Source organism: Acromyrmex echinatior, chromosome 10, assembly GCF_024713525.1.
Source record: "Acromyrmex echinatior isolate Ae372 chromosome 10, ASM2471352v2, whole genome shotgun sequence".
In the NCBI taxonomy this organism is placed as follows: domain Eukaryota; kingdom Metazoa; phylum Arthropoda; class Insecta; order Hymenoptera; family Formicidae; genus Acromyrmex; species Acromyrmex echinatior.
In genome coordinates this window covers 8,281,201-8,301,929 of record NC_141861.1, presented here as the reverse complement: position 1 = coordinate 8,301,929, position 20,729 = coordinate 8,281,201, and the positions used below count along the sequence as shown (strand labels likewise).

General features: G+C 32.5%; 2 protein-coding genes across 5 annotated transcripts in view; one reads left to right on the top strand and one right to left on the bottom strand.

Annotated features, from left to right (window-relative positions):
- The window catches only part of LOC105153655 (dipeptidase 1), a 173,955-nt gene extending 156,707 nt beyond the window's left edge, over positions 1 to 17,248 (top strand). The window contains exons 9-13 of the mRNA XM_087410256.1: positions 167 to 343; positions 4,558 to 4,642; positions 5,190 to 5,265; positions 6,470 to 6,608; positions 7,775 to 17,248. Of these exons, the coding sequence (XP_087266382.1) occupies positions 167 to 343; positions 4,558 to 4,642; positions 5,190 to 5,265; positions 6,470 to 6,608; positions 7,775 to 7,864 (567 nt within the window). The 3' untranslated portion in view covers positions 7,865 to 17,248. The remainder of the gene's footprint in view (positions 1 to 166; positions 344 to 4,557; positions 4,643 to 5,189; positions 5,266 to 6,469; positions 6,609 to 7,774) is intronic.
- Positions 1 to 20,729, bottom strand: part of LOC147908261 (uncharacterized) — a 342,006-nt gene that overhangs the window by 285,264 nt on the left and 36,013 nt on the right. The gene's annotated exons all lie outside the window — the stretch shown is intronic.

Sequence of the window (20,729 nt, the reverse complement as noted above, 5' to 3'; positions counted from 1 at the left end):
CCTGTTTTATTTATCTATTTATATCCGCAATACTTTCATCTTGCAATTTATGTTTTCTATCGCTTTTCAAAATTCAGCTTAATTCATACTCGTCTATCTGCTTTAAGATAGCCGCATTACTTTATAGAAACAAAAATGAATTTTAACGCATTTCATTATTCCGCAGGCAGTTGTCAGGGAATTGAACAGGCTGGGCATGTTGGTCGATCTCTCGCATGTCTCGACAAGAACGATGAGGGCGGCCCTGCAGACGACGAGGGCGCCGGTGATCTTCTCGCACAGCGCTGCCAGGGCGCTGTGTAATTCCACCAGAAACGTGCCGGACGACGTGCTCAGAAATCTGGTGAGTTCTCCGCGTCGCATAAACACGTATACCCCAAATGCAATCGGATTGCGCTTTAAAAACAGAGTGGAAAAGAAATACGGTAAACGGATCAGTTCAATTATTCCATCGTTGCTGATATTCCGCACTTTCCGCAGAAATAGGTAGCGAGCGAAACGGAACGCCACTGTCACGAGGAAAAAAGCGATACGTCGATTGCAATATGTACAGATGGATTTATTTATTTATTTATTCAGGTCTCTTGCTACCACGCGTGTCGGTCAGTTAGAAAACACTGCAGAGTATGAGCGCTCGTGTACAGAAAACGAATGAGATATTTCTTTGCTACACCGCGCTTACAAGAGACGGACAGAGAAAATCAAAGCGGGCACTCGCGAAAATGTAAACCAGCGCGTATGAAAGTTGCTGGCTACCGCAGCTACAGCCTTTGTTCAACCATACCGAGATTATTTGATTTTGGGTCAGCGTATATACATGTCACGGACCAACCAGGCTGTATTAAAGTTCAGTTTTGGTGTGGTTTAGTATTGGTGAGCGACAACTGCCCGGCGGAATTACGATGCGTGTAATATTTGAGAAGCAGTAATAAAATATCCGCAGCTACGCTGTAAACATGGCCATGAACATTATTGATTTTACGCGGCAATGCAAAACAGCCTCTCGTCAAAAATTTATTTTAATATTCTAATTAATTATTATACAACTTCGATGCGGAACTGCAATTAGAAAGGCAGCAATGTTGAAATAGGATTATCATGGAAAAACAGGTCCACAGAAAGAATGAGTTTGTTGAAGTTTTAAAAATTTAGATACACAGAAAAAAATGATTTTGTTGAAATATCTAAAAATTTAGTTGTAAGTCGTAGATGTGAAAATAATTTTGTTAGATCATCAAAATAGTTGTGTAGGACGTTAAAATTTGATGATATAATAAAAAATTTTGATATTTAAATAATTAATTTCAGCATCTTGCATAATTATTTGGATAATCCGAAAAAGTTATTTTCAAAAATTTACAGCTAAATTTTTACACTGAAAAAAATTATATTATATCAACAGCATTATTTTAATTTAAAAAAATTTTATTAATTACACAACACACACACACACAAAACACTATTAATGAAATAAGTACGTGCTCTTGTTTTGATAAAATTTTATTCCTTTATCAATACTATTATTAAATTAACAAGATTATTTTCAATTATGTTGTTGATATAATATCATTTTTTTTTCAATGTAGATACTTCAATAAAATCGTTTTTTTCATAGATACAGATCTGAAATAACTTTATTGAACCAATAAAATAATTATGTAGAAAATTCAAGCGTGATGAGCAATGCTACATAAAATGCCATTCTAGTAATCAGCTTGAGCGTTCTACGTAATTATTTTAATAGTCCAATTATTTTGATAATCTATTATTTTCAGATCTGAATCTAGAATTTAGATACTTCAGTAAAATCATTCTTTCCGTATATGTAAAAAGATATAATAAAATATATCATAAAAATATGATAAAATTCAAATATAATATGAGTATGAATGATATGAGTATGATAGAATATGAATTCGAATATGTGTGATAGGATTCCAATATGGTAAAATTCGAGAAAAAATAAAGCACGTCGCGAAAATAAATAACTGCCGACAATCGGTTTTTATATATTGCGATCGTTCGAGTGCATGTAAAAGAAAATAAAAACGCGAAAGCAAAAAAGAAGGTGTGCGCACAGTGCTGGGTGATTAAACGCAAGTTTTATCGACAGATCTGATATCTGGAAGTGAGATGCGTAACGTCGAAATTAAATTCGTAGCGTACAAGCGAAGTGAGGCCAGCCGTGTGCAAATCGAACGCGATACGAGAGTAGTTTGCAATCCGCAAAGTTGTAAAACGTGCGCACCGATCGGATCGGTGGAAATGTGCAAGAACGTCGAGATCTGTAATATCAAACACAAAGTAACATCGAGAACGCGCAAATTGTTCGAGTTCATGTAACGAGATAATCGCAAACTATTCGTAATCGACGAAGGAGCGAGGACTCAGATATATATATCAAAACGATTTGGAGCAACGGAAACAACGCGCCAGAATAGCACGAGTTAGAAATTCAAAGCTTAATCCACGTTATTATCGATAATTTTGCCCACACCCACCATCGCCAATTGGCGTTAATCCAATCGCGGCATTAATCTCGTCCTTTGAACCGCAGCACCAAAATTTTTTCTCGCCCATTGAATTTGCGAGGAGCATAAACGCGGTACGATAATTGACGTTTCATTAATAGTTTCATTAACAGTTGGCCGAGGACCTAAACGTAACGCTTCATTAAAATTTCATCTCATTCTCGTACCGCATATCCGTAGATTAACAATTGACGAACCAACAATGATGAGCTCAAGGAGTTCTAAGTTAACGAAATTAAGTTCAATTTAATTAACTTTACATTTAGGGACTTTATTGAAGGAATGTAAATTTAATATTTCATTTTATACTCTAGTAGTATGTGGGTCATTTGATCCATACAAGAATGCAGTGTAATTCTTAAAGGAAAAATTCTAATATAATTATGTAAAGAATTAATAATGATATAATAAAAAAATTTATTATCCAGATAAAGAAACTTAAATTACAAATATATAAAATTATGAAAATTATATTATTTTAAATAATTATATTAAAATTATGAAAGATGTAAGTAGTAAAAGTAACAATAGCTGATAATGTATCAATATTTTATAATATTATAATTTATTTTGAAATTCGTAGATATGAAATACTGAGAGAAAAACGTTTATCTTTACTAACCTGGCACTGATTTCTATTTCAATATCTTGATATTAATTAATAATTTCTACCTAATAATATTTTATTCTTTGAAAAATTATTTTTAACGACTATCTCGTTTAATTTATTTAAAATATTTATTTATATAATAAGACAGCGCATTAATTGTAATTGGCATGGATTTCTCCGATTTTTCCGAGACGAGACGATACGAAAAAAAACAAATGACGTATGATAATCGCGGAATTATTATTTTTAATGAGATGAGAAAGTTTCAAGACAATATTCCGAGATTTTCATATCGAAATGCATCACTAATTATATTGCTATAGTTTTGAAACATATTTTTAACTTGTAAAGTAGTGTACGCGAAGGATTGTTAACCTATCTTCGAAAAACAAGATGGTTACTGATTAATTAATCGAAATTTTCCTCGATGTCTTGAAGTCATCCTACTAACATCGCCATGTCCACGAACTTCATTCCCTTCTCTCTCTATGAGCGATCGATATTCCCTTAATTATACCCGCAGAACGAGAGGATGAGTAACAACGATCTAAGTCGGATGGCTTGTCCGGTAACGTGTTATTAACCGCGTTGTCCTGCTGCCCTAATTAACATTGCATAGAATAGCAAGGATGGGTATCAAATAGACAACTGCGTTCCTTGGAACAGTTTTCCCGATAGTTTCCGCGTTCACAGTTGATTGGAAAAAACTAATATAGTTAATGAAGAAATTAGTATTAATTAAATTATTTTATATTATTGTTTTATAATAGGTACCTATTATAATCTCTCTTGTATTGTAATTTTATTTTCATTATTAACTATTAATTTTTTGAAACGCTGATTTCTTTGATACAATGATATTATTTCATGTAAATCTTCAAATATATTTTTTTTAATAATAATAATCTGCTAGAATAAATTAAATTAATAAAATATTGTTTTTAATTTATTTTTATATCAAATTTTTTATATCATGGAATCCCGAAGAGAGGCCGTTTTAAATCCTGCATACATTGTAATGTATATCAAATTTGAAGGAATAAGAAATTATTCGTTGAAATTATTTCATTCTATCGACATCATCTAAGATCTGATATAGGTACATAATAATAATGTATACGTTGGAAAAATAGTCAAAACTTTGAAAAAAATTAATTGTAATTTAGTATGAACTTTATTAAAGTGCGCATAAATTGAATTTAAAAAAATGTTTTTAACATGATTCCAATAAAATTAGATTTGAAGGGATTAAACAATCAATCATTTTCTCGCGTATAAATTTCAGTAGTGGAATAATATATAATATATTATGATTTTATTGTACACAACTGCACGATGTAATTTCGTGTCATATGTTTAAAGATCGAAAGAAATACAATCGCACAGCGTGTATGACATTAATGTATCTGTTCACAGGCTAAGAATGGCGGAGTGGCGATGGTCCCTTTTTATACCTACTTCATAACATGCAACAGCACCGCTACTATAAAAGACGTTATTGGTACGTGCAACGCTATACGCGAAACTGTGCTAAGCCGAACCCCAGGAGTAAATTATACCGTATCAATATTACATGTGACAGACGCGTAATTACTGTACACGTTGTATTTTATGTCATTTTGACACATTTTCCGTTGTAAATTTAATTTTCGAAGCCATGCTCGTAAAAAGACGTAAAATTACAACAAAATAAATGCATCCATTATTTCTCGAATGAAGAACAAACGTGTATCTTAATATTGCAAGAATTTTGCAATTCATCTTGCTTAGCCATTTTTTAAGTGGGATATATATTTACTTTTACTTTAACACTCGCGCAAATATTTAAAAAGATCCGTTGCGTATGCGTGTTTCTGACAATAATAAAACATTTTACCTATGCATGACGATCTCATGAACACGTTATCTCATAACCGTGCTATTCCCCAATCACATTTTATTCCCACAGGCAAAAGCACATGCATTTATATTAAAATATTTCATATTAAAATATTTTGTGACGTGCTGGCACCAGGACAAAATGATTAAGGCCCAATATATTGTTTCAGCACACATCAATCATATTCGAAAGGTGGCGGGAATCGATCATGTTGGAATCGGAGCGGGTTTCGACGGGATAAATTTGTAATTATTTTTTCACAATATCTATTTTCGCGCGCAGAGGCACTCAGAGAAAACACACACGGCGCGTTGTAAAAATAATTTGATACAGTAACGCTTGTGATTAATTTCATCGAAAAGTACAAGCCATAATAAATCTGTAACTCGATGTAAATATGTATTTAACCTACAGAGAGTTCCACTTTTACGTTCGAGGATAATTGCTTCGCTTGTTTTCAGAAGCGCGTGAGTCCCGGGAGGTTAATTTGATGGAGGGGAGGTACAAGAAACAATGCCCAAGGAACTGCTTTTGTTCCGCAGTCATGAAACTTTCACAAAGTGCCTATCATGGTTCTTGTAATAATGTAAATGTGTGTGCATAGTAAAATATATCGTTGCTAACTTCTTTTTCCTTCGTCATAATAATTTTTTCAAAATTTATTTCGGTTTAATTATAGCTGTGATAAGAATAGACTGTACATTCCTATGAAGTTATCGCTATCGATTTAGAAAGAGTGAGATGACTTAAATCATATCACTTTCTTTCTAAAATATCGAGTTGAAGAAAGATGCTAATATGTTCAATTCTTTCTAACTGAGCACAGAAACTAAGATCATGGAATGCACAGTCTGTATCCATTACGTCCCTTTGACATTCAAAATATGATTTTTTTTTACATTGAATCAAGAATAAAATTAATTTATATATATATCGAATATCGTAAAATCACTAAAATATGTTATCCAAACACAAACGTAAATTTTTATAATTTTATGATTAAACTTATATGCTCGAATAAATACGTTTCACAATAAACTAGCTAATTGTATAAGTTATTTTCTATTTTCGAATTCAATACTTATTCATAATAACAATCAGACTGTTCAGACCTAATGTGAAATCACAAAAGCTTGCGTATCTATAATAATGCGTGGGACACACGTCAATTGCGAGTACAATACTGAAGCAGAAGTGAAAGTATTGAAGACCAGTTTTATGACACTAAATATACCAACTCAGATTGACTAAAAATATAATTCATATCGTTTTCAAAACAAACGAATCAATCGTTATTCAGTTTATTGTTATGATCTCTTTTAAAAAGCTCTTTTAAAAATGACGTAACGCATCGAGTGTTGCGAACTTATCGTCGTTCTCTGAGTGTTGCCTCGAATCAGCTAAGTTAAGAAGATCGTTTGACCCTTACGAGATTTGTACCTTTTGTAGTACTCCCACGGGTTTAGAGGATGTCTCGAGGTATCCGCAACTATTGGCCACCTTGTTAGAGGATCCTACATGGACGGAGGATGACATCAAGAAACTAGCCGGCCTCAACTTACTGAGGGTATTCGCAAAAGTCGAACAGGTATGGTGATGTTCGTTTCTAATCGATTACAGGGTGTCGTTTCTTTTACAATCATTGTAACAAAATTTATTTACGATGATTGTAAAAAAAAACGTTGCTAAAATAAAACATATACGATGGTGACTAGGTAATTCCAGATATCTGACTACGATTAATCGCGCGTGCTCGCTGAATATATTTATCAACGCTTTTAGACGGTTCTAAAAATTTTAACACTCTTTGTTACGCACGCGCTAAGTTAATTGAGTGCGTTGTAACTATGGCGTTGCTCCTGTTTTCATAAATTCATTGTTGGAATTATTTTCACGCTCGCAATAAAGATAACAGCTCTATGTGACATAAAAAATAAAAATAGCAGAAACAAACTTTTTCAAGCAAACCGAATAGTTAATAGGAAAAAAAAATAAAGACATTAATAAACAATGAAATATAATATTATAGTGACTAATAACACGAATATTTTTGCAGAAAAATTTATAACAGATGCTACATAATTTTCTTCCTATAAAAATTAGTCTTAATCAACTTTTTCCTGTATAAAGAACAATTTTATTAAAGTACCTAAAAATTTAGATAGATCCAGATTTGAAAAATTTTGTTGGACCATCAAAATAATTATACAAAAAAAAAAGATCAAGCAGAGCTGCAAAAAGTTTTGCATGGGTACATTAAAATAAAGTTAATAAAATCGATCAAACTCTCTCTCTCTCTCTCTCTCTCTCTCTCTCTCTCTCTCTCTCTCTCTCTCTCTCTCTCTCTCTCTCTTTCTCTGAATTAATTTTTAAATGATTGAAGTATAACTGACAGCGACGATATGAATGAACATTTTATGAACTTTGTTTCAATGTATTAATTTTTCCTTGAGTGTACCATTCATTATTATGATAATTTTTGATTTAGAAAAATAAGATGTAAAAATAAAACGATCTCCGAACGATTGCAAAAAAGTGAAAGTTATACTCTCTTTTTCTTAGACAAATTCGAATGTCCTGCACAATTATTTTGATAGTTTAACAAAATTATTTTTAGGTCTGTCTAAATTCTTAGATGCTTCAGCAAAACTGCTTGTGAAAAAAAAATCCAAAAATGGTATCAAACGCAGATCGATTTTGTTCTTCATTCCTTATCTTGCTGTAGTAAGCAATTATTATCTTTTCTGATAACAGGTTCGTGACGAGTGGCACAGAGCAGCCGTGTTACCTGTGGAGAAGATCAGTCCACCAGACAACTCGGCCTGCGTTTACGGCGCGTCCTGATCCTCTTTAAGAACAATTGTGCCGGGATTTCTCGACTTTGCACGATCGCCGAAGATCCTAAGGATGCCGCGGTATTACTGGAGCCTGTAAGGACGCGTGTCCCGAATCGCCAAAGGATTCGTACCGTAAGAAAGCTTCACGGATATCTCTAATGGAAACGACCGACCAATCTACACCGAAAGAACTGCCGACTTCTACTTCAGGGACTCCGTCGCGCCTTAACGAGAAACAAAGATTCAGCGCGGGAATGCGACCGGTCTTTCAAAATTAATGGCGTCGAGGATCCTTCGGAGACACTTTTGAGACGTGGCAAGCCCGTTCACCTGCGACTCCGTTTGAAAGATCTCAAGCGCCGTTAACGACAGTAAATTGCAATCGTATTTGAGAAATAATTATCCTCCTCTTACAAGCACCATTTATTTTTGCGATATCTGATGAATTAATAATCTCATAATGTTAAAGAAAGATTAATGACTGTTTTTAACTTAGTACTTCTTCCACGCTTGTAAATTATTGGATATAATTTTGCGATCATTTGTTAGGCATTTCCGTCCAGACTTCAAACTTGGCTTAATAACACTTATTTATTTATTTCGCAATTTGCATCACTCGCACGTTAAAGTGCATATTTTACGTACGCCATACCATATATTTTACCTTTAAATGAATAATAATAAACACAGAAAACTTGAAAGTTTAAAAGTTTGCATCTCGCTTCATAAACTGCAATTTTTAACTCATCTAGATAAATTCGCAAAAATATTTGTTATACACGTAGCTTATTTTAATTATTTTGTTAATCGCAAAAACGATCGAGAGAATTCGAAAAAATTGTGTCAAAAGAAACGGGAGGTCATATTCTCAACGTACATTTAGCATCAACTATGGTCGGCTGATTCTCATATCATGTGTGTCTTCAGTACATGCAAATACGATCTGTTAAATTAATGAACTTCAGAACTAGGCAGCCATATTTAGTATTAAATGTGCAAGAATATGGACAAATTGCATGTGACAATTGTACGTGATTAATCTTGTAAGATTTCTCGCGTTTAAAAAAAAAGCCGAAATAGTTCGAATGGAGTACACAAATATCATCTCAGGCGTGGCATTTATATCGTTCTTTATAGGTACTATGACCAGAGATCTGGAACGATCATAAATGGCATCACTGTCATACACCAAAGAGATAAGCCGTACTTTTTATAATTTTTAAATAAATTAATAATACTATATTAAAAATATCCTGTGCGTCCTAAGAAACATTTGAATTCAATCTCATACAGAGAATCATAAAAATAGATATTCATGTACTGTCTTTAAATTTTCGTCAACTTATTTTTATTCGAGCTTATATAATTAGATACAATATCGCCAAAAAAATCTTTTCTTCGAAACTTGCATTTTTTTCTTTTTGCATTGACTCACTATTAGTCATAAAAGCTTTTCTAAATTCTCTAAGAAATTGATATATATTCTATAAATTCTCTCTTTGAGCATTTTGCACTTAATCGTACCATAATAAAGAGAAAAATAGCTGAATAAAAGAGATCTTACCCTTTCTCTGATTTGTAACATTAAATACATGAATAAGCATTAAACAAAAGCTTTCAAAGTTCACTTAAGATTCACTTAAGATTAAATGTAGAGTAAGATTTCGTTACTTGTTTGTACTTTTAAAAGATAATATACGAAAGATCACTCATATCCAATCGCTTATATAATTGAGAAATTATTAATATTTCAATAGTTTTTAAGATGACTCCAAATTTGTCAATGAATTCGCCACCGATGGTGTTTGTCAGTGTAATTTTGAAACGCCCTATACATGAATATCGAATCAGACAAGTGCGCTTATGATGTGCGAATATAACGAAACCTCCAAAGAGAGAAGTTTGAGAATGCAAGAGATATTAAATTTCTAACGATTAATTAAAATCTTCGAAGGTAGCTCTCATGCGTCAATAATAAAAAAGAAAAAAAAACAAATCGTACGCTTTATGGCGAGTTTCTTAATTGATATAACAACGTAACGAAACGAAAATGTCCTGTTAATCGCGATTCCATCGATTCCATTTTAATCTTTCAAAATTTGCTTCTTTCTATAAATTTAAGTTTCCGGAACTGAAACGGTAGGCTTGTATTGAACTCACAATCAGTTATAAATCTCTTTGTCGAAAAAGTCAAACAATTCAATTCTCTTTATGTTACATCTGAAAATTTAGACTTATTCATGTTAAATAATATTTTAAGAAGAACTTAATATTCATTCCATTTTATACAAATTATGTCATTTTCGTTCCTTGAAATTAATTAATGCCTCTCTTAATTAACATGAATTAGATGGGTCTTGCAAACCAAGCATCATTATAATATTTTGGCCTCAGTTCCGGAAGGTTAACAATCTTGTCCAAATTCACACGCTATCGATAAAAGCACAACACTTCTAACTGAGATCGCATGCAAAGAATATCGACTATTCTTGAAATCTATTTTGACATGCTACTTGATTATGCTTAAGAGTGCGTATGTAATGTCACTCGTTGCCGATATTAAGTCACTACGATACTTATACTGGATTTTGCGAACACCTTAGGTATGAACCTATATAACATTGTTAGTTTCGAAAACGTAAGCAAAAATACAACAATGTTGAGTTGATAATTTAATTGAGAACAGGGTTGCCACAAATTCCTCGTCCTAAAATTCCATAACTCATCCTGATTTCCAAATTTCATAACTTTATCTGAATAATATTGAATCAGTATTTTTTTCGTCCTGACTTGGAAACCGTTAAATATTTTGTTGAAAGAGCAATTTAACATAGCAATGTACATTATTATTAATGTTGTTTATACTGCTTGCATTTAATTGTTAAATTAAATAATATTAATATTATTAATATTTTAAAAATACGTAGGTGTGATGTACAAACACTAAATTTCTTTAAAACTAAGAATTTTAATTTTCCATTTTTTCAAAAAATTTTAAAAAATTATTGGGTTTTTCCCTGATTTCCCCAATTTTTTTTAATTTCCCTTACTCTGAATCCAATTCTTTTGTGACAACCCTTGATAATTCAGCAAAAATTCTTTATAATGACTTACAACCGATAACATTTCTATATATCTGCATAGACAAGTTTCTCGGAGCGTAATAGATTGGCTATTACGCTATTTCGCACAATTTTGCGGGAGTTCCATCACTGTATTTGCTGCTCCAATTGCACAAACCGTCGTCCTGAATCGTCCTACAGCCATAAGTGCTTTGAGAACAAAACGTTGATTTAACAAATCACTTGCAACGCGTAACGCGACCTATACTCTTCGGAAGTTATTGCTAATATACAAGCCGTTCGTTTTGAAAATGGCGTATAACAGTTTTCAGAAGTAGAACTTGTAGAAGCAGATTGCACGAATTTATAGTCCAGAATTTAGAGTGCATCACAAACTTGGACTTACGCCACTTTCAAAATAACTGTACGACCAAAAACTCCTGGATGCGTCGCGGATAGTTTCGTGACTTTTCTCAGGGCTGTGATATTTTCCGCGGGCCTCGTAAAACATTTCGTGCTTCCATCTAAAAAAAAAAAAAAAAAACATCGGGGCATGTCGCAGAAGGGAGAAAATGTATCGAAGAAAGTCGCATTATTGCGAATCGAAGACGTGGGTACGTTACGCTCGACAATTCATTAAAACGATAAAACGATATAATAGTCGGTTTAGCTACACGACAGAATGCTCCTTGACAGAAAAAATAGGTACTTCGTAAGAGATATTTCAGAAATATATCAGAGAGAGAGAGAGAGAGAGAGAGAGAGAAAGCCCCGAGAAGACGAGAAGGTTTACCGAAACTTTTGGTATAAATATAATTTTTAATTTCGTATCTTGTGACAAATCACACATAGTCTTGTAAACGCTTTTATAGTTATTCAGAAAATTTATAATAAAGTAACAAACATTATCTACAGCTCAATCGACCGTCATACCGCTTTAATCGAACGAATCGCGAGACACAATCGCGAGAAGAGAAGTATGCGTATTGCGTCGAGATTTTCCGATTACGACTTTGTTAATATCGTATTAAATGATAGCAGTATTTGGAAGGATAGATAAAGCGAGGACGATAAGAAGCATAACGTAGTCTAGCGTGGACTGTACATCTACGAGTAAATTTTTCAATACGTACTGAACACTGTATTAACGCGAAAGCACATTCGCGTACACGCATTTTTGAGAACAATCGAGATGCCTTCGACGACTCGCGGCGCTGCTCCACGAGCTACGGGATTTTTGTCCGCACAAATTGTCAAAGAACTAGACTATTGACAAAGAACATGCTTTTTGCAATGCGAGAAAAAAAAACATGAGTTTAATAAACTTAGTCGTTAATTAAAAATATATCGTTGGCTGTATGTCCCCCGTGACAACATTCGAAACTCGATTCAGCAAGAAAAGCGAATTCCTTGTTTTCCCTCGAAATAAAGCTATCAGCATGCATTTATCCCGAGAGATCTAGCAAATACAATGAAAATTGTCAAAATACCAAAAAAAGAAGTTTACGATTAATTAATTGATAACCATATTAGAGAGTGAGGCGCAGCTCCCTTTTACATAAAATTTTAGCAGCAATAACGCAAGTAACCGCCAAATAGTCTACTCAGTCTACTGTTAAGTAGCATAAACGACCAATAGAAAAATACGTATATAATTTCTAATTCGAGTAAGTCTAACGAGTAATTACGGCACTTTGCTCAATACCACCGATTAGGACGTCAGGAAGACACACACATACCGTTCTTTCCGTAGTGTTTCCGTAATGTAAACCTTCGTAATTTTAACTACGTAATTTTAACTACGTTTAGATGAACAAACGCGCGGCCGCGTCACGATTATTCTTTATAAATAATTTATAGATCTTTCCTCCGCGCGAGGCAAATATTGCAAATGACGCCGAGGCAAATATTGCAAATCGACTCAAGAGTTGAGGGGAAATCATAGATAATTATTTTGAGTGTGTATGAGTGAGCAACACATGTGAGCGAGATGAGAAAGAAGATATATTGTCAAAAAAAAAAACCAGGAATAATTTCGAGCGTTTCGAGAAGGTGGACGCGAAAATCGTATCCGAAAAACGTCAATTATTTATGTATGTAGACAAAATGGAATTTATCGATACGCCCGTGCCTCGTATCGTTTGGACAATCTATAATTCTTACGTTTAATTTGTCTCGGAGTAACGTTTCATCTTACGTTCACGATCACGCCATTTTTTGCGATATGAAAAAATCCAATAAAAAAAAGATATGTATGCATAGATGAATGTAAACGTTCTTTTCTCGAACAGCTCGACCATTATTCTCCCGATAGATCAACGTGTTCATTTTGTAATATCTAACGAGTAGGGCGATCAACTACGTATGCGAAATAGAATTCATTTTTTCTAAGATGACGTAACTGAGGAAAAATCAGAGAGAAGGGCAAAAGGAAAAGATAATAGCGAGAAAAGGAAGAGATCTTAGTTGTATAAACCTTACCGTATATAAAACACACAACTGCCTAGAAACTCAGATTAATAAAAATATATATATTATACTTATTACATTATATACAATTAACTTAAAAAAAATTGACATGTCTAAGCGCACAACAACGAGCGAATTTGGTTGAACAAGAAACGTGTAAGTAGAATATATCCAACCGTGACTGAAGCGTACGTACATAGTGTACCAAAATCACCGGAACATATTTCAATAACAACTGTGATTGAATTACAAGTGAAAATTATAGAAAAGCTTCAAGGTAACAAACTGAGAATAAAATTATACACACAGAAAAATACTATACGCAAATAATAATTACTTACAAAAATTTCAAAAGTTTATATGTGCGCAAATATATCATAAGCATTAAATTTATTGAAAATATATTCTGTGAATCTTAAGTTTAATACTTCAAGATTATCAAGTTAAAACAAATACGATTTGCTTATATAAATTCGCTTCTTTAATTAATTTTATAGTATTTTTCAAAAGAAAATAAATTCCTTTTAATACATATTAATGAATTTTTCTAAAATTTATAATAAATATATTCAAAAATTATTATCAAGAAAATATTCTTTGTTAAAGATAACCGTTATTTAATAGGAAAAAAATTAATTAAGTAATTACTTTTCTTTGCAATAGAATATTTTTCTGTGTGTACTGTTTAAAATTCCGCCGGTTTTACTTTGATAAAGTTTGGATTGCCGCAATCTTTGCGGAAATTTAAAGAAATCGCGATGGTCTTCCGTAAGATTCTCTCTAAAGAAATATCAAGTCTGCGTGAGTGTAACAAGATCGTCATCGAAATACGTACTGGTAGTTTCGAAATGTACCGTACAGAAAAGCAGAAGGGACGAGTCAGTTCACTACTGTACTCGAGAGACCATAACGCGGCACGTTTCTGACCATAGCTACGATTTTTCACTTCGTCTGGCGAGAATAATGCACTCCCGACCACTTACCGCGAACAAGTTTTGCGGTCGAACGTCGATACATCGAGCAATGCGAGCGAGGACAAACGTCGACCGGTTTCTAGCCGAGTAACCGATTTCTACCCTGTTATCTCGGGCGAAGTAGCTAGTTTTGAAAAGTTAAACGCGTCCCACGAGGATCCTGCATTACGCTTCTCGGCGCGTCAATAATGCAAGCGCAAGAAAAATCAGTTGCAACGACGCTAGCTCGTCAAACATGTCTTTTTTCATTTTTTAAAGACATCCGTTGATCCCGCTGCAAAAGGAGATCCCGCTGCTTCTCTTTCGCTTCTAGATCATCTTGACTCTGATTCGACTAAAATAGTAATTTCAATTTCACGGAGGTATATCTTTTATTGATTCTCGACGTCAAGGAGACTCGAGCTGAAGTAATGCCGATCGTCATAGACGTAAACGAGTCGAATCGATGTCGAGTAAGTCGTGCAAGTTGGCCCCCAAAAGGGACCAATAGCTGTAAATTTTCGCAGTGAACTTTTGGCGGAGGTACGACGTGAAACTTTCGCCCGCTCGCATTTTCGATTTATCGCTTTGTCGAACGCTCGAGATGAATCCTAGAAAAAGAAGTGATGGTCGCGAGTTAAAGCACTTTAGAAACACTGTTCTGAAGGGGCACCATCGTTTATATCGCGAGAACTCGGGAATGAGAAGCGGAATGGGAGGCGTTTAAACAGAAATTTCATTATCAACAAATACAAGTACAATCAGCAGGATGCCTCGAGCTGTTCGATGACTATGTACAGCGTGTAAAAGTTTTTAGAAAAATTTAATTACGTGGCGGGATGAGAAGAAGAGCGAGAGAAAGAGAGAGAGTATGTGTGTGTGTGTGTGTGTGTGTGTGTGCGTGCGTGCGTGTGTGTGTGTGTGTGTGTGTGTGTGTATGTGTGTGAGAAAGAGAGAAGTGAGAAAGCAAGAATGGGATTTGCGAGAAAAATACCCATGCGATAAAAATATATTGCAATGATTAATGACATGGCTAGATATTAAAGATGCTATGAAAATGAAAAGAATAGAGAAAGTTTTAATAAATTAATTCTTAACGCTATAAAAAAAAAGACAAGAGACACTATTGATACATACTATCTAAGAAAAATAGTATATATATTATATATATGATAATATACACACATTTACACAATCAGAGAAAGAAAGGGAGAGAAAAAGAGAAAGAAAGAGAGAGAGAGAGAGAATAATAAAGTGAAAAACCGAGAAACAAAAACACATGTACATGGTATCCTATGAACGTAATTATAAATATATACCGATATGGACGTAATTACATTAATATCTATGAAAATTAGGTATCGATGTACTTGCGGACATAAAATGTGCATGAGATTAACTCACTTGCTATTATCTATATAAGAACAAATAAATATATACTATATTCATAGGATATTTCAAAATGCTATCGCCATTTCTTTCATTTACTGAATTGTTTGATTAATTTTCAGTCTATTTTTTCTCATTATTCTTTCATAAATGTACTTTAAAATATCAGATATATTTTCATTCCGTAACTTTTCAATTAGAATTATTAAAATGACACAAAATACAGTTTGAAAAGCAAGTTTTTGTTACGTACCAATAAAAAAAATCATCAGTTCTTTTTAGCTGCTTATATAATTTGCAGAATACTGACGACTTCGATATTTTCATTTAAAAATGCCGAAATCCAAATTAATCAAAGAATTCTTAGAGAATAAAATTGACGATAGTTCTGGAATATCCTGTATGTAACAAAAGAGAGAAAGAGAGAGGAAAAAGTATGAATGTATGTAAAAGAATGTATGCATGAAGAAACTCGTGCAAGAAAATGCAAAGAGAATAGAGGAATTAATTAATCGAGAATTTTTTAAAGAAAGTCGAGCCGCATTTTTTGAGCGCACGCTCGTCGGCTTCGACGAACTTAGGAAAATATTTACAAATGATACATTCACTTGAGAGAAGTTTTCGTTAGAGAGAGTGAGAAAAAGAGGTAAACTTAGATCGTGTATAAACTAATTTTAGGAATTTTGGTTGGTTTGATGTTAGAATTGACCCGGGAAAACGTCGAGTCGAGTCGATCGTCGTAGAAGCACGTAAACTGCGGCAATAAAATCGAATCGCATCACTAATGAGGTCGTGTCCGCGTGTAATTAAGGTCAGACTGTTATCGCGACGGCAGTTTGCAAAACGATTTTCCCTTAAACATTGCGCGCTAGCTTATCGAAGTGTATAGCGTAACTCGCCCTTCGCGATTAAGCGGCTTTACATTAATTAGACGCGCTTGCTCTGCTACATGAAACTCAATTTTACGATGCTGTATAAGCTATTGTAGCCACAATGAATCAGTAACATTTCTACTCGATTTCTTATTATTAATAGATGATTGTTGAATTTTTAGCATATACGTGTATAAGTAAAGAAGTAAAGAAAGTTGTTACAAGTAAAAAGAAAAGTAAACGTTTAAAAAAATAATATATTTAAAGAGACATCTTTCCAAAAGTGAAGTTTGCAAATATCATGGATTACACGCCATTTTACGGCGTATAGGCCAAGTTACTAAAAAGTAATCTTGCAAACTTTGGCCGGATAAATGCGAGAAGTGATAATCCGCGACCTCGATGAAAAAGAGAGATTCGATTTTACCTGTCGATTATTAAAAAGAAATTGTTACTTCGCGCAACAAGATGAGTTTCGCGAAGAGCGGACGAAGACGATCGCAACGGCGACGATTTTATCTACGTTAATCTAGAAGACATTGCTGGAACAATGATTTGTACGCCTTCTATGAAGGACCCTAGAGTACATTATGTTACCTAATACTCATAAGCACACATTATCTAATAAATATTATTTACAAAATCAGTTGGACTATTTACACAATATTTACTTTACAAATCCTCAAATATATTACAAAGTTTTGTAATTAAAATATTAAATATATTTAAAAAGAAGTAAATGATAGCTTACGATATACGAATATATTAGAAATAACTAAAGTTAACATTTATTTGAAAAATAAAGCTTATTTTCAGTGAAAAAATATTTATGAAAATTATTTTATTATTATTTTTCTAATTTATGTGTACATACCGAAAACAACAAAGATGTATGATTTTAATAACTTAGAAAGAATCAGAATTTGTATCATGAGGTCTTCTTGCAGCAATTTAATATGATTTCTTTGACTGATTAAAATTGAAATTTTTTATTTGATAAGATTATATGATTTTCTTTTTCTATTAAATAAAATCTGTAAATAAGAACAATAAAATAATTTAGGTATATTAACCCCTCTTTTAATTAAAACAAAGATAAATCTTATTCTTCAAATAACACATTTTAATTCTTTTTAAATAAAGCAAAAATAATATATATCATCTATTTAAAGTACTGCCATTAAAAGAAATTCATAATTCATCGTATATATAATTACGTTTATTAAAATTATAATAAAAATTTCATTGTTATAAAATTTCAAATATTAATTAAAATTTGTTATCGCAATGATATACATTTATACATACAGTGAGTGCAAAAAGTATTCGTACAGAGAAAATATTATTTAAAGAAACTTTATTTTTAAAAAATAAATATCATCTAACGAGAAATGAGTTATTGAATTGATGTCGAATTGATGTCGATATGATGATTTTAACACCAATTTGATGTTGATTCGACGTTTAATCAATGATCATTTCTTGCTGGGTAATTAACAATTTATTCATAAAGAATAAAATAGACTGTACGTTTCTTAAAATTATATATACCAAAAAGATGTGTATTAATTATAGAAAATATATCATCTACAAAATAAGCGAAAAATTGTATTGTTTGGATGTTCAAAAAGTATTCGTACAGTCGATAAATTTAGCTTCTAAGGAATACATGCGAAGCTCGTTTATGTTAGAATAGAATGTATTTATTGTATAAAATTGCTAATTAATGTTTATTTCCTATAAATAAGTCTTTTTCTATAAAAAAATTTCCTTGTACAAATACTTTTTGCACTCACTGTATAGCTCATATCAATTAAATTAAAGCAAGTTGTCTCGTTAGTTATAAAATTCAAGCAATGATATTTCCATTTCGAAACAGTCCTTCAATCAAACGGAATTAATGCTAACGTCGTTTCAATGCTAACGAATCTGCGAAATAAAGCTCAATATATGCAGAATAGTTTATTTTCAGTCAAGATTAATTTAAAATACAAAAAGTGGAATTTTTAGACGTATGCCTGTTAAATGTTTCAAGTATTTTACTTTTACAATGAAATACAACAGCAAGATCATCGAACATGTCATCATTCGCAGCAAGGCTTCAGCCGATAATAATAATATAACGCTCCGCATATGCTATCCATCGCGATTATTTCCCATGAACAATTATCTCGGTTATTATCTCGTAACTTTTGCAATGGACGACTATAAATCTATCGACAGTTTTCATCGATGCAAATATTTCACCCGATTTATTCAGCTCACTCGAGAATTTCAGCAATAAATAGGAGATGGAAATTATGAAGTGCAGTTTTATCATATTGTTTACGTGCGCGAGCAATAATAAATTATTTAACAGTAATTAGAATTGAATGCATCAAAGTTTGAAATCTTCTGATTTAATTATACATAATGGTTGGATATAACAAGGCAATAGGAGTCAAGCACGGTAATTCTTGTGCAAATCAATACGGTTAACAAAACAACTTTATTAATAATTAATCCGCTCACATCTTTCGGCTCACTTTTGAGCCATCCTCAGAGACAATATCATATTGTAATTACAAAAAATTTATTTACAACTAATTCATTTCAGTGAACCACTTCCTTAAAAAATCGTTTTAAAATCAAATCTATTTGCTATTATCAGAAAACGAAGGCGAAGATTTTTTTCCCCAAAAAATTTACCTTTTAATCATTTTAATACATTTTTGTTATTAGAATTCGTTTTTATATTATAGTTTCCGTTAATAAGTGGAGGTGGCTTACTGAAATGAATTAATTTGTAAAAAAATATTTTGTAATTAAAACATCATATTTCTTTGAAGATGGCTCAAAAGTGAGCCAAAACATATAAGCGGATTAATTATTAATAAAGTTGTTTTGTTAACGTATTGGTTTGCATAAGAATTACCGTGCTTGGCTCCTATTGCTCTGTTATATCCAATCATTTTGTATCATTAATGAGTCTTTAGGATAAATTATAATTAATTTATAATTAATTATACATTCGATACTTTCAAATTAAAGTATAGATATGTTGAACATACTTCAAAATATATTTGTACAATATGTTAAATTTTTATAATAGATTTTCAGATAATTGCATTTTAAATCATTTAAATCATTAATTTAACTATATTAATCGCCTTGTGATGCACCTTATTAAAATGCCAACGTTATTTATATATATATATATATATATATATATATATATATATATATATATATATACTATAGTGCTTTTTCCGTCCTGTAAAAGTTAATGTCAGGAGTGCCCTGTGACTGTTTTATTCTAATAATATGCGAAATAATTGGCCAAATTTTCGCGACTATAACAAACAAATCTGAGAAGAGCGGGAAATCTAGGAGCAAACATGGGATGAGTAAAAATAGATCGAAATACTAGTTGAAAATATTAATATCTGTTAAGATAGCTAATTATAAAGTAGTGATTGTAAAATTTTGTCGAGAGATTTCTAATGAATGATCTCCTTGGCTATAAATTACATCAACTTGAACAAAAATAACTGACATCGGAAAAAATAATATCCCGATTAAATTCCGATATTATGTATCCAATATTATGCATTCTTCTTACCATGTATAAATAAATAAAAATAGCATCATATTGCGTCGTATAAATAGATTAAAAATAAGATTAAAACTAATTGCAAACCTAAAAAAGAAAATCAATAAATATTAAAGTAAAACACAGACAAAAAAATATATGAAATATATGAGAAGTATCCCAAAAATAAGTAAATGTAATTGTAATAAGTGTTAAGTACTCAGCATTCCTATTATGCTTCTTGTCGCCCCTTGCAACTTTTCGCATATATAAATATTTATTTATCTAGATAATGTTTGTTCACCTAAATACCAACCAACTATGAAGCTGTCATATGCACGCTACCTGGCCGCGACAGGTGCATTTGATACGCCGTGAAATCAGCGGGTAAACGCATATTAACGGCGGCGGACGCGCATCGGATGCACATAACCGACCGTCGAGAGGGAAGGAGAAATCGACCCTGGTTGAGAGGAAGACCCTTATCCTCTTTCGGAGAGAGAGCGGAGTGAAGCTCTCCGCGATATAACACACATCGATCTGTTGCGACGGCGAG